The sequence below is a fragment of the Podarcis filfolensis genome (assembly GCF_964270895.1).
Source record: "Podarcis filfolensis genome assembly, chromosome: 1".
Taxonomy (NCBI): domain Eukaryota; kingdom Metazoa; phylum Chordata; class Lepidosauria; order Squamata; family Lacertidae; genus Podarcis; species Podarcis filfolensis.
This window is the reverse complement of record NC_139604.1, coordinates 38,830,768-38,844,749: the sequence shown is the minus strand read 5'-3', so window position 1 is coordinate 38,844,749 and position 13,982 is coordinate 38,830,768. Positions and strand designations below refer to the sequence as shown.

The window sequence follows — 13,982 nt, the reverse complement described above, 5'->3', positions numbered from 1 at the left end:
GTTCAAGATAGTGAGTACACCCACTTCTCCAGCAATTTTGTTACAGTATTTCATTTCTATCTGAACTTCTCTCACATTTTGGGATCGAGATTCCAAATTAACTGATTTTGTTTTCCGAGTGGCACTGTGCATTAATGGCAAATCATCCTCTCATGTCCCCCCCCCTTCAACTTCAGAACTTTGTTCAGACCACTGTGTATCTTTAGTGCAGTGTCCCTTTGCATGCTGTTTTAAGTTCACCCATTACTAGTAACAAGCATGTAAAATAGTAATTCACAGTTCATAAAACTATCATGGCAGTAAGGACAAAGCTCTATGAAGAGAGAAGAAAACTGAAGTTATGTCCATGAAAAAACACTGCGTTTTTGTGCTGTAATGCAAGTATTCACTTTGTTGTGAATTATCAGGTGGGATTTCATGTGTGCTTTCAGGCTTATTTCATGCTCAGGGCCACAATACCCCAAGGCTCACTTCCCCCCATATGAACCGACCCAGACCCTGTGACCATCAACTGAAGCCCTTCTCTATGTTCTTCCACCATGAGAGGTCCAGAGGATGGCAACACAAGAACAGGCCTTTTCTGCAGTGGCACCCCATTTGTGGAATGCTCTCTCCAGGAAGGTTTGCCCAGCACCTTCATTACATATCTTTAAGAACCAGATGCAAACATTTCTCTTTAACCAGGCCTTTGGCTGATTAACAATCTATATCTTTTTAAATATGTTTGTGGGAGGGCAGTTATTGGTTTTTGTCCTTGTTTTTATTATGTTTTGTGTTCTCATTTTGTATTTTTATGTGGTGAACCACCCTGCCATCTTCAGATGAAGAGTAGTATGCAAATATTATTTAAAATAATATTACCTTAAAAAAACCCTTTTAAATAACATTGTATTGTGGAATACTAACCATAGTGTAGTAGACTGCTGTAGCCAGTGTAGAAGACTGCTACCTAAGAACTATTCCCATAATGTGCACAGACTTAGCAAACCCAGTGATCATAATACTATGGGAGAATTCAATGTTGCACTACGTTGAGCGTTCCAACAGTGCAAGCATTTCAGCTGGCCAAATGGAACGATCCCCTCACCCCCGGCTACCTCTATGCCCTGTTCTGGGGGTTCTCATGTCCCCCAAGCCAATTGCAGGAGGCACGAGGGGCACTGCAGGGGAAAGACCCATTGTACAAGCAGAAGCCACAAAACTCTGGCCCTCTAGATTGGGCTTCGAAGGAGTATCACAAAATGCAGTTTGTAGGGAAGGTAGCAAGTGAAGCAATCCATTGATGGTATAATACAGGAAAATATTTGCAAGTACTACAGTAGATGTTTGCGATGAGAATAGGAATTGTGCTATGTTTCATTTTTAAAATATTCATGAGTTTCATGTCAAACTCTTTTATGCTCGATATAAGCGCTGCATGTCATTGAGTGTATTACCACTGAGTGTATCTTTTTATGCTAAATCTAGTAACCTTTGTTTGACAAATGCTGCTTATAAAGAACTGTTAATCTTGTCTATCAAGGTGTAAACTGATGTACGCAATTTTATTTACTGATAACCGCTCACAAGATAGTGCAACTGTTTATCAATCTATATTAATGATTTGTTTTCCATTTCTCTAAATGCTAATTTTTTCTGTAGCATTGAATAGTTAATTATTTTAAATAACGGTACTAATTTTAGGAGATGACATTTGTCACTTATGTGCAATCATTGGTAGTCCTTAGCCTTCTTCAGTAAGTATTGCTCCCATGTGGGCATGCCAAGTAGAACTTCCCCCTAGAATCTACATGTACAAACATCTGTATCAATAGCAGTGAAGGCTGATGCTGATTGGGGCTGGTAGGGCAGAAGGCAAGGAGGTGAAAAATAGGTGGATTCAGAGCCAGTAATAGGCAAAACCAACCAGTCCTGGTTTTGTCCCCATTCTTCTGCCTGCCGAGTTCTACAGATTCTAAGGAGGGGAAGCTAACAGACAGTGGACTAGATGTAAGGAAGGAAGCAGGCAGGTGGGACCTTGCTGAGGAGAGACTGAGATTGGTGGAACAGTACCCCATTTGGCTTATTGGACCAGTGATCAATAGAACCTCCCCCTTATGTAATATTTTACCTACTGATACAGTGCCTATCCATAAGTAAAGGGCGCTCATCTCACTTTACTGGCCAAGGGAGCTGGCATTTGTCCGCAGACAGCTTCTGGGTTATGTGGCCAGCATGACTAAGCAGCTTCTGGTGAAACCAGAGCAGCTTACGAAAACGCTGTTTACCTTCCTGCCAAAGTGGTACCTATTTATCTACTTGCACTGGCGTGCTTTTGAACTGCTAGGTTGGCAGGAGCAGGGACCGAGCAATGGAAGCTCACCCTATCATGGGGATTTGAACCGCAACCTTCTGATCGGCAAGCCCTAGGCTCAGTGGTTTATACCACAGCACCACCCACATCCCTTCTATCAATAAATATTCCTGAGCAAATAGAACTAGCCTGAACTCCTAAATAGCAACTGGTCAGGAACAATTTTATTCTCCCCCCCCCCAGGTTCTTGTACTGCTCTAGGATTGGTGCTAACAAGATATAGGGTGACGATTGAGTCAAAATATTAAATTATGACTGAGGTCACTTGTTGCAGTATGTTTTCCTCCACATATATTAGGAATACGTATATATAGAGGAGAAACTCTGAGAGCTTTAGCTCAGAGTTATTGCTTGTTACAGGGCATCATCATGTAGGATGATGATGAAGTGGTTTAGGAGGAACCAAGATCTTTTCATTTTATAACACTTATACAAAATATTACTTTGCAGTACTTTTTTATATGTACTAAATGAAAAGTCAGCTATTAAGGTACACATTCTGCAACAGCAGGTGGCAGAACATGAAAGTCAAGTCGGTGGGGTGAAGGATGTGTAATAGGTACACTCATCATTATATAGGGGGATGTGGTGACATCAGAATTCTGCAACTATTCCTGAAGAAGAAAAATGTGACAAATCAACAAAAGATTTGTCATCAAAGGAGGAATTGCAAATGTTATTGGTTTTCATTGAAGTACACTCTCTACTGTTTGCTGAGTTCTGCCCACCTGTATTATTATTCTGATACACCAGTAGCCTGCAAAGAAAGATTAAATAGTCCCAATGGCAAATCTGGCACTTCTAATTGACTCAACATGTATTTTACATCCCTTTCTGTAAGTACCTTTATATAAAAAGCAAAGAAAGCATGGCTCTCTATAATCACTGTCTGAGATGGAATACTGGACTACAGTGGTACCTCGGTTTACGAACTTAATCTGTTCGTAAACCGAGGTACCACTGTAGTCCTGTAGTCCGTTCTTTAACCAAAGCCATTCTTAAAACGAGGTGTGCTTTTCCTAATGAGGCCTCCTGCTGCCGGTGCCCTTCCACTGTTCGGTTTCCATTCTTAGACCAAGATAAAGTTTGCAAACCAGGACACTATTTCCGGTTTTGTGGAGTTCATATACCGGATAGTTCGTAAACAGGGCTGTTCTTAAACCAAGGTACCACTGTATACAGAAGTCCATTAAATGAGTTTGTAAATTAAACTGTTCACCATGGAAAGCATAATTTTGAGTATTTTGTCAAAGGTTTAATCAAGGGTTCATATGTGATTTACCGTTTTATCTATAAAAATTATGTTCTGAATCTCACTCATTAAATTATATACTCTTTATGACAACCTGTGTACGTACTTCTTATATTTTTTCAAAATATGCAGACAGTTCAATATTGACTAATATTTATTTTATTTATAAACTAATATTGATGTTTTTAAATATGATTTTGAATACATTACTTGTGAGATTTGAATAAAAAATGTAAAAGTTAGGTGAATTCAGAAAAGTCCATCATTGCTCATATGTATGAACCTCCATTGTCTTCCATAGAGCTTTGACTATTTCATGTCAGCTGCAGAAGTAGTATAGTGCTGCCTCATGAATAGAAGCCAAGTTGGGAGACAACTCTCTCATTTTCCAAGCACTATGAGGTTAGAAATAGTGCCCTTTGAAGTTGAGAGCTAACTCCCCCTTTGAACTTTCCCAATTTTGACAATATACACAAAAAAATCAAACCATGCTCACAAGAAATAAATTGGTAAATATGTGAAAAGTGATTCCCATTATAATCCTGATAGACAATATTATTACTCCTTTATTCTAGATGTGACCTGATGCTATGAGACAGTCAATTCCCAGATAACAACTAATAAGGCGAGATTCAAATCAGCAAAGTCTTCATTTAAATTAGCAGCTCAATCTGTCAACCATTTGCTGCCTGGGTTCTCAATTTAGTAGCAATAATCCCCCAAGCTTGCCTAGTAACAAATAAAAATATTTGGTACTTACATGTGCGCATGTACATTTGCTGTGCATATATATATCAAGAAGTTTTGTACAGGAGTCACAGTGTCACAGCAGTAATTCTCAAATCACTACAGTTGATTAAGGAGGTGAAGATCTCTAGAACTACACTATGCAGAATTAGCCAGCATGCTGCCCTCCAGATGTTGTTGAACTACAACTCATCAGGGGCAATGCTGATCGGGCCTGATGGGAATTATAGTCCAATAACATCTGGAGGGCACTTGCACTAATGGAACCCAGTAAACGAAATATAAAAAACGACTGGATTTTTAAAACTCTGTTTCACTGGATTTTTATACTAGAGAAAGATAGATAGGAATAGAAAAAAAATAGTAAATGCACGTCATTAATTGGTCTTTATATATTCTTACTCATTTTTTTTGTATATTCCTGAGTTACATTTTCTGGAACCACATATGTACTGTCATTTTAAAAGAACTAATGGCTGCACTTTTATTAATGAATGGAAATAAATGTTTTATGCTTGTACTGGTGATTTTCTCCCCTTTTATGTCTGTATTAAGTATTTTTAGCTTTGGATAGGATAATTGAGTAGTGCTTTAAAAAAAATTTTTAAAAACCAGCTACAGTCTCATGTTTTCCATCCTCTTTGATATGCAGTATTCTGATTTCTTAGCATACATTACTGGTGAAAATGTAGTCGATAGAAATACGTTCACTTCTATAATGAGCATAAAAAACCTAGCTAAATAACAAAATGTCTGAACTTTGTTTCAGAGAGCAACTGACCTTTATTTCTACGAGAGCCATCCATGTTAGAAAATTCAATATGGCTTTCATCAGCCCAGTAGAGTCTTCTGTTGACATAATCTATTGTAAGAGCCATTGGTCTAGATATCTGTGTTTCTATCACAATTGTCTGATTAGAGCCATCCATGCCAACTCGGCCAATGTGAGGATACTCACAGCAATCAATCCAGTACAAATATCTAGGAAATAAAATTGATAACTATTTTGTTTATTGATACAAATGTATTCATCAGAAAAAAATATATGTGTATAATCAGGGGATCAAGAATTATTCTATTACTGCAATCCTTAAACATTCTAACTAGGAAGTACTATTGCTGGTTAGTAAATATAGAGCTCACTGATTATATTACTTGTCCAAAGAGTGAAAATCTACAAACTATGGGACAAACTAGGCTCTATGGTGGTAGGCACATTTCTTTTCACTTGTTGACTCCAGTTGAAACCAGGTGGTAGCAATCTTAATGTTACCAATAAAAGGAATGCACTGTCCTATATCCTCTTCCCCTTAGTTGGAGCAAAGGATTAAGGTGGAATATGGTTCAGGAGAGAGAAGGGTTCAATGCCCTTCACCCACATCTTAATGCTATTGTTAATAAAAGATCCCCACCCCAATTTATATGGATGTAATGAGCATATGAATGGTGTCCCTATAAGACCTCATTTGGCTGTACTGTCTCAGAAAACAGAATCACACATTGCAGGGCTGTTATTGTTGCTTGAGCAAATGATTCTGCAGGAAGATCCTGACTTCATCAATCAAATGACAAGTTCACAAATATTGATATTTTGTACCAGAAAAGAAAAACGAGTGACCCACATGTGGATCACGGGTCACATAAGATAAGGCGAGCTATTTCCACCACCACCTGCCCCCCAAATTAGAAAAGGCCTCTGCTCATTTCTGAGGAGGGGAAGAGGATAGGCACTACTGCAGAAACAAAATTAGATTTCTAAAGTGCACTTAATCAAAATTAATTCAGGCCAATTAAAATATTGGTCAGGGGCAGCTGAAAACAAAAGAACACTTTGTGTTATCTATATGCAATGTTACACATCCATTTCCATGGCCACAGGGGCTTTAAATCTGCATACTGAAATCAATGGGCAGTTCACAGCATAAAAACACAAATACATAATAAAAACAAGAACAAAACAAAGCAATAACACCCCTTGCTCCCCCCCACACACATTTGAAAGGACATAGAGTCATAGAATGTTAATCAGACAAAGGCCTGGTTGAAGAGGAACATTTTCACCAGGTGCCTAAGATGTATAATGAATAAAGACATCACTATTGATTTGAAGATGCTGCAGCTCCAAAAGCTGTTAGGTGAGAAACAGCAACCCAGCGCTGAAGGCCCTTTTTCTCTCCCCTACCAGATGTCAAAGGGATGGCTGGGTGCTTGGCAGAGTCAATCAGGAAATCCTACTGCTTGCCTGTTCTTTGATGTGAACACTATTGCTCACCTGTTCTTTGAGATGAGAGCTCCCAAAGCTAATTTCCAGGCTAGACCAAAGCTGGCTTGCCTGATATTTCTAATAAATAGCTACAGTCCTGGCTTGTAACATCCAGAGAAATAATACCCAAAGAAAATATGTCACTGGGTATAATTTGGAGCAAAACATCTTGTCAAGGAACAAAAAAGCTTTACCAAATTCTTAAGATCTACTGGATGTTTGTATTAATTTTAATTGAGGGATCCATCTGCTCGTTAATTGTAAAAAAATTCCTTATTCTGAAGCATAATGTTTAAATATAGGGGAAGCTTTACTCCTTAATTATCTTATTTAAGGATGTTTCATCTCTTAATGATATTATGCTGCAAAGTTTTAACTTATTGCAAATATATCTCTGTCAGGTCACATAATTAACCCTCCTTCTGCCTTCAGAGGAGAAAATGATATTTCAATTTTCCATTCTGGAATTTTCAAATATGTTATGATAAATACTTGAGTTGTCTTTTGTAACCATTAAACACATTCATAAACTAACCTCAGAACCCACATTCTCCTAATCAGATGTGATCAATTAACATAATTAGTCTGTAATATAGTTCCATACCCAGCTTGAGGATCTAAACAGAGATCTCTAGGGAACTTCACCCTTTTGCTCACAAGAACGGTGGGATATAGGCCATTGACTTTTGATACTTCAATAATCCTTTTTTCTGTGTCAGACCAATAGAGATTCTTTCCAACCCAGTCAACTGCAAGTGCATTAGGAACAGCTGTGTTATGAACTACCTAGAGAAATTAAAATTGTATAAGTAGTGGAATACACAGAAAAACAAGAACAGAATCCATTTCTTATTCTTGAAAAATATTTAAAAGATGCAAGAGAGAAACAAATGATATTACACTTGACAAATGTGATTTCGTAATTGGCAGCACAATTAATTGTATATCTACTGAGAAGTAAGTTTTGTTGTGCTCAAAGAGAGTATATAAGATTACAGACCAAATTTCCCAAGGTATTTGAGGGGAATTATGCGTTTCTTAAAGAATATTAAAAACAACAAAGAGGAGCCTAAATTAAAACCCAGGTTGGTTTGAGAAAGCTATTTTAAAATAGTAAATTAATAGGGTTGCCATATGCCCAGAATTTCCTGGACATATCTGGAATACTGTAGTTGGAAGCAGTGTCTGGGCGGAAATTGCCAAAATGGCTGGGAAAATCTGGACATATGGCAACCCATGTCGGCTGTGTTGTTTTTGGCAATTTTCTTTAAAAATAGCCAGAATTTGCCAGAAAAGCTCCACAACTTTGGGCAAAGCTAAAAAAAGGCTCAACAACTTTTCTGTCTGGATTTTTACTGTTTGAAATATGGCAACCCTAAAATTACTTTTTTAGTCCTTTTTCTCCAAGTGCAGGCTGATCTCCAAACTGCTAGTTTAGACACTAGACATGTCCAGTAGAACTGCTGCTTTTCTCTTTTTTGATTTTGGCAAGCAGGAAGACATGCCATGTTGTAATCTGCTTCTGTGAAAGCCCCCCAGAATCAAATATAGTATGGAAAGTGGGCTGCTTGCTTAGAAACACCTGGAGCATGTGAAATACCTCTTTAGGTGTAACTGTCAGTAGGCGCTCCAGGATAATTGACGGAAGACAGGGACAACCACCATTACTGCTAGACTTCAGGAACAAAGTGGGGTCCTTCCATATCAAGTGATCCAATACTTCATGTCTTCCCATTTTCTTAATATTTTGTACACTTGTTGAATGAGCAAAACTAAGTTTAAATCCAAAGAATTCTAACTTATTATTGTTAATTCTATCACTCTGGTTTGGAACACATTTTTAAAAGAAAACCCTGACTAGCTTTTCAAATGCCTTTTAACTGAATAACTTTCTAAAGAAATGCCTGATATGAAATGACTGATATTATAGTGTTAAACCTTGTTTATTCTGTTATATTTTACTCCAAGATCCTAAACAGAACCCAAATAAGGCAGATATGTATGTACAAAATATTTTTTTTAAATGTGATCTCATTGAGATCCCAATATTAAATTTTGCAAGTAGCTCTTAGAAATATTAAATAATTTTTTTATTTTTTAAAAATCATATTCATTTTTAATCACTTTTTAAATTTTGTAATTTAACTTTGAAATCTAAAGTAAGCCCATCATGTGACATATCATATTAAAGCCCATGAAGTTCTGAAGAGATCAGTATTTTTAGTTTTGAAATATCCGGGCTGACTTTTTAAGGCTTTTGTGTAGTCTGGCAAGGCCAAAATTTTCCTTTTTCCTCTTTTTTTTTTTTTTTGGGAAATTTCAAACCCTCATAACTCAAAAATGGGATGAGATTAAAAAACCAAAACTTTAGATTTGAACTTAATTTTGATCATTCAACAAGTGTACAAAATATTAAGGAAATTGGATGACATGAGGTAAAAAGGTTGGCTCACTTGCTATGGAATGACCCAGTGAAGTTTCTGACTGGGTAGTTGCTGCAGTGAGGGCCCAGGATGCTGAAGCTATCAAGGGCAACTATCCAGTTATAGCTGTGCCCTTGCATGGGATGGACTGTACCCCAGCCACTTCATGTACAACTTCTGCACCTAATAGTAAGGCCACACATTCGTCATCCCACACAGAGGCCATCTGAGATCTTAAAAGGTATCGCCTGCAGTGCTTTTTCCCCACTAGAAAAATAGGTGCTGGCACTCACCATGAAGTTGTTACTGTTTAACAACAACAAAATAGGTGCTGGTACTGTGTACCCTTGAGTAAAAAGGTAAAGGTAAAGGGACCCATGACCATTAGGTCCAGTCGTGGCCGACTCTGGGGTTGCGGCGCTCCTCTCGCTTTATTGGCCGAGGGAGCCGGCGTTTGTCCGCAGGCAGTTTTTCCGGGTCATGTGGCCAGCATGACTAAGCTGCTTCTGGTGAACCAGAGCAGCACACAGAAACACCGTTTACCTTTCCGCTGGAGCGGTACCTATTTATCTACTTGCACTTTGACGTGCTTTCAAACTGCTAGGTTGGCAGGAGCAGGGACTGAGCAACGGGAGCTCACCCCGTCGCGGGGATTCGAACTGCCGACCTTCTGATCAGCAAGTCCTAGGCTCCATGGTTTAACCCACAGCGCCACCCGCGACCCTGTACCCTTGAGTACCCCCTGGAAAAAAGCACTGATTGCAGGAGCGTCCTGAGACCTTGCACAACTATCCCAGAGCCCTGCAAGCAAGGCATGGGGCTTAAAAACTCTTTGCACCAATAACTTGTTAAGAAAAATAAGTTGCAAACATACAGGATAAATTCAATCAGCATCCTCAAATGACTTTTCTAACCAATCAAATAAAACAAGCTGCTTTGACTTCATTCAATCACATTGTGACATACAGCATACAGTTTTGTAACAGTATCTTCATTTTTATTTGCTATTAGAATTACCTAACCACACATTTAACTGGACATGTATTAGCTGAATAAACTATCTGCACGATTTGAGCCCAGTTGATCTCTAGTAAAAAATAAAAATAAAGAACAGATATGCTATTTTGTATTTATAATAATTCTTACTAGTTTAAGTAGTGCAAATGCACAACTCTATTTGGCATATAATAATATTAAGTAGGAACCCAAATAATGTTTATAATTCCATGATTACTTTCTAATCACCTTGACATCATTTCCATTCAGATTCATTCTGTTTATTCTACTGCCATTTGGCCTGCTGGAATCAATCCAATAGACGAACTCCTCTTTGTAATCAAAGTCTACTGCAATCACATTGTTCAGACCCTGAAAAGGAAAAAATAATTAACCAGGTTTTTCCATAAGGCATTTAATACAACAAAGATGACAACTCTGACAAGATAAATAATCAAAGATTAATCAAAAGTGTATATAACTGGTATAATATATGTCTTGTATATTTTCAAGTTTGATTTATATCTTTTAATAGAACATGATGCTGAAATGAGACTGCTCGATTGTGGCACTCACATGTTATTTAAACTGATAAATATAAATAACCTGAAATTAACTTCCCCTTTGAGTTAATATATGTGTTACAAATTCAATTTTTTTTCCAAGTCAGAAAGCAGTAAGGTTTGTACTAAAAAAAAGCACATTGAAGCACATCTACTAAACACCTGGAATTCCACAATTTCTGTGGAGGAGGGGGGGTAGTGTCCAATTTGGCTGCAAGGCCATTTTCCAGGACCTTTGATCTCCCAAAGTTCTGAATTTTTTGCAGCATCACTAACAAAATCTGTCAACCACATTCTGTATCTTTAAAAAGAATATAACAGGAATCAAACACAAAGGATAATGGATTTTGTGAAATAATAATGAATGGTTAAGTTAAGTTAGTTAAGTTAGTTCTTGCCCCATGGTCATCCCCCTCTGCTGATTTCAATTTAAGATCTAATTAAAAGTGTCCCAGTTCAAGCCCATCTTATGTGTCTGCCTCTTTGTTTGCCTATTGAGGCAAAAGCAGGTGCAGGAGAAATTATTCAGGATTCCATTCGAAGTATGACGTTAGATCACATAACACTCAAATTGGGAACTCTCTGATGTAGTTTCTGAGAACAAGCTCTGGGGGAAATGGGGGGATTCTCCAGGAAGGGAGAATAGATGCTGTTCATAGTATCTCACAGTTAATGAATCAAATGTTCTTGACAAAATTGACAGGATTTTGAAAGAATTCATCCTTTGAGTATGCCAAGCTGGCTTAGGTGCTTTATTAATTCTTAACAAAAGAAACAGATTCCGAATATAAAGAGAGTCAGTAGGAGGCATTGAAACAACTTAAACATTGGTCAACTTAAAAAAACAAACCCAGACACAAAATTTTAACATATTCTAATTCCAATCAACTGATATTTTAATATTTATGCCCTCCAGAAAAAAGTCCCATTAAAAACTGTGCATTTGGAATACATGGTCCAGTATTTCTAGCAGAAATACTTACAGTGATTATACATTTACAAAATGGGATGCAATTCACAGTAGAAATATGGGTCTTATTAGAGCAGAATAACACATGATATCATGATGACTGGTGCTCATGAAAATAGACACTGGTAGTGGAACTTTATTTGTAGGAAAAAAACATTTCAGCAGGTATGGCTACTCAGGATATTGGGACCTGAATAGTAATTAGATTTAACATATTTTACATATTCATATCAGGTCGAGTGGTCCATTTACATAATTAAGTAAGGTGACAAAGGAAAGTGTAATAAAGAGAAACCTCATTTATTATAGCCCTTTACAGTTACTAGAAATACAACAACTGAATTACAGACTTTTATTGCTCACAGCCAACCTTGTCCATAGCTTATTTTGTGCTATGGAGTGCAGTTAAGACTGTGGTTTTATGTTCATCAAGCATTCTAAAGAGCAATGAGTATGAAGATTATTAAGTATTAATTAGATGATAATTGGAATTGTACCTGTTTCAATGAAGTGTAGTTGGATCCGTCAGTACTGATTTTTCTGATTTCATGATGGTCAGCCAGAATTAAAAAAGGTTCTTCATCTAAATATAGCGAAAGGAGAAAAATACTATGCTAGCATTTAAGTTAATTTATGGAACTTCAAGAATAGAAATACAAGTAGTGAAAAATAAAATGCTACATGCTGTGAACAGTGTTGTGGATGAAAGAAACATTAAAAGCATAATATTTCAAGTAAGATCAATGATGCGTCATAATCTGAACAAGAGATTCAATTAGCATTTCTTTCAGAGTACTTTAATTTAGCCTTTGTAATACAGAAAATGTATTAGCACTCTCAATAATTTCAATTCCAAAATGAATTTAAGCACAGCTACTCAGCCTGGCTTTTAAGGGACAAATAGGTGATAAGTAATAGTTGACATTAAGAAAGGGGAAAATTCAAAAGTCAGAAAGGTCCAAATTAATGCATGCCAGAATTTTCAGCGAGTAGTGAGCTGAATAGTTCTGAAAATACATTTAACTTACATTTTAATAATTCAAAATTTCTGTAAATGAAGTGCACGTGAAGCATACTTGGAGCTACTGTACATTAAAAAATACATTTATAGTGCAATACTATACATGTGTAATCACAAAGAAGCCCCATTAATTTTATTGGAACTTCCTAGTAAGTTATTCTCAGCACAACCTTAGAATAATATTTAAGAAATTTACAATAAAAGGAATGCTGAGCAAATTCAAACCACTCTAAGCCCTGATTTTCAGAGTGACAGATTTTCAGAGAGTCAGTTTTGCAAATCAGTTCTGGGCTACTCAAATGGCATGTAGAATGGTGGTGTTGCCATGATCACTCTTGGCCTGTTTCTTCCATTTTGTGGAATGTTTCCCTCTAATTTCCCAACATGTCTCTTGCAACTGGGCCTACTGAACATTAAAGACCATTTCATTAATTCTATTCCCATTAGCCCTCTCCTGCTTGTGAAAGGTGCATCCGTTCAATTTCCAGGGACCCTCCTTCCTCCTCAGCCCCCACACCACAGCCTGTCCCATTCAGTAGGCCCCATTTAGCTGACCCTCAGGAGAGGATTTATGGAGGAGCTGCCGGGGCAAAGGGGGAAGGAAAGTCAGCTTCCTCCAGCGCCCTTTCACATGCTTTTCTCTAGTTCCAATCCCATAATGTGAAACAAATGATGGGACAAGATGCTCACATCTGGACAAACATCTATTTTTACCTAAGAAGAAGTATGCCTTAAGACAGTTTGGTTAGTACTGGAAAGTTTAATGCATTGTGCATTACACAGTTAATTTTGTTTGAACAAAGTATGTTTAGGTCTTAAACCTGCATGACTAAAGGAAAATGTCAAAACTAACTTAAGTTGCATTGCTTTCCATGGGACTTAGTTATGACTAAGCTTAACTGCACTGAGTCAGTAAAATTCTGGAAGCCAAGTAAGCAAATGATACCTGAAAGTGACTTGCAGCCATTTGGGTTATTAGGTTGCACTTCATAACCATCTGCACACAAACATTTGTAGGTTCCATACGTATTGACGCACTGCTGGCTGCACGGAAAGCCAGACAAACATTCATCAATATCCACACATGTTTTGCCATCGTCCTTCATGTGGAAGCCAGGCCAACATTTACACTACAAGGAAAAATAAAAGCAAATTATACATCAGACATCCTAAGAGTACCTGCTTTCTTCCTTGCATGGGCATGGTTTCAATGTGATCAAAATGTTGTTTAAAACCTAGTAATATAGCATCTAAAATAACTTCTAAAAGACAATTCAGACCAAGTCTTCCTCTCCAGGTGGTTTTCCATAGCAGAAGTTTTATATTTCTGCTGCATGTTTCTGCAAGAAATTCTGAAGCCCACTTTATGAAGAAGAGGTAGCAAGGTTCGAGGA

At 37.5% G+C, this 13,982-nt stretch overlaps 1 protein-coding gene across 3 annotated transcripts in view; it reads right to left on the bottom strand.

The window, feature by feature from the left end:
• Window positions 1-13,982, bottom strand: part of LRP1B (LDL receptor related protein 1B) — a 764,381-nt gene that overhangs the window by 65,790 nt on the left and 684,609 nt on the right. For all 3 annotated transcript variants that reach the window (XM_083581632.1, XM_083581633.1, XM_083581634.1), the window contains 5 exons: window positions 13,535-13,718; window positions 12,065-12,150; window positions 10,284-10,406; window positions 7,220-7,401; window positions 5,134-5,333 (listed from right to left, as the gene is read on the bottom strand). In XM_083581632.1, the coding sequence (XP_083437758.1) occupies window positions 5,134-5,333; window positions 7,220-7,401; window positions 10,284-10,406; window positions 12,065-12,150; window positions 13,535-13,718 (775 nt within the window). The remainder of the gene's footprint in view (window positions 1-5,133; window positions 5,334-7,219; window positions 7,402-10,283; window positions 10,407-12,064; window positions 12,151-13,534; window positions 13,719-13,982) is intronic.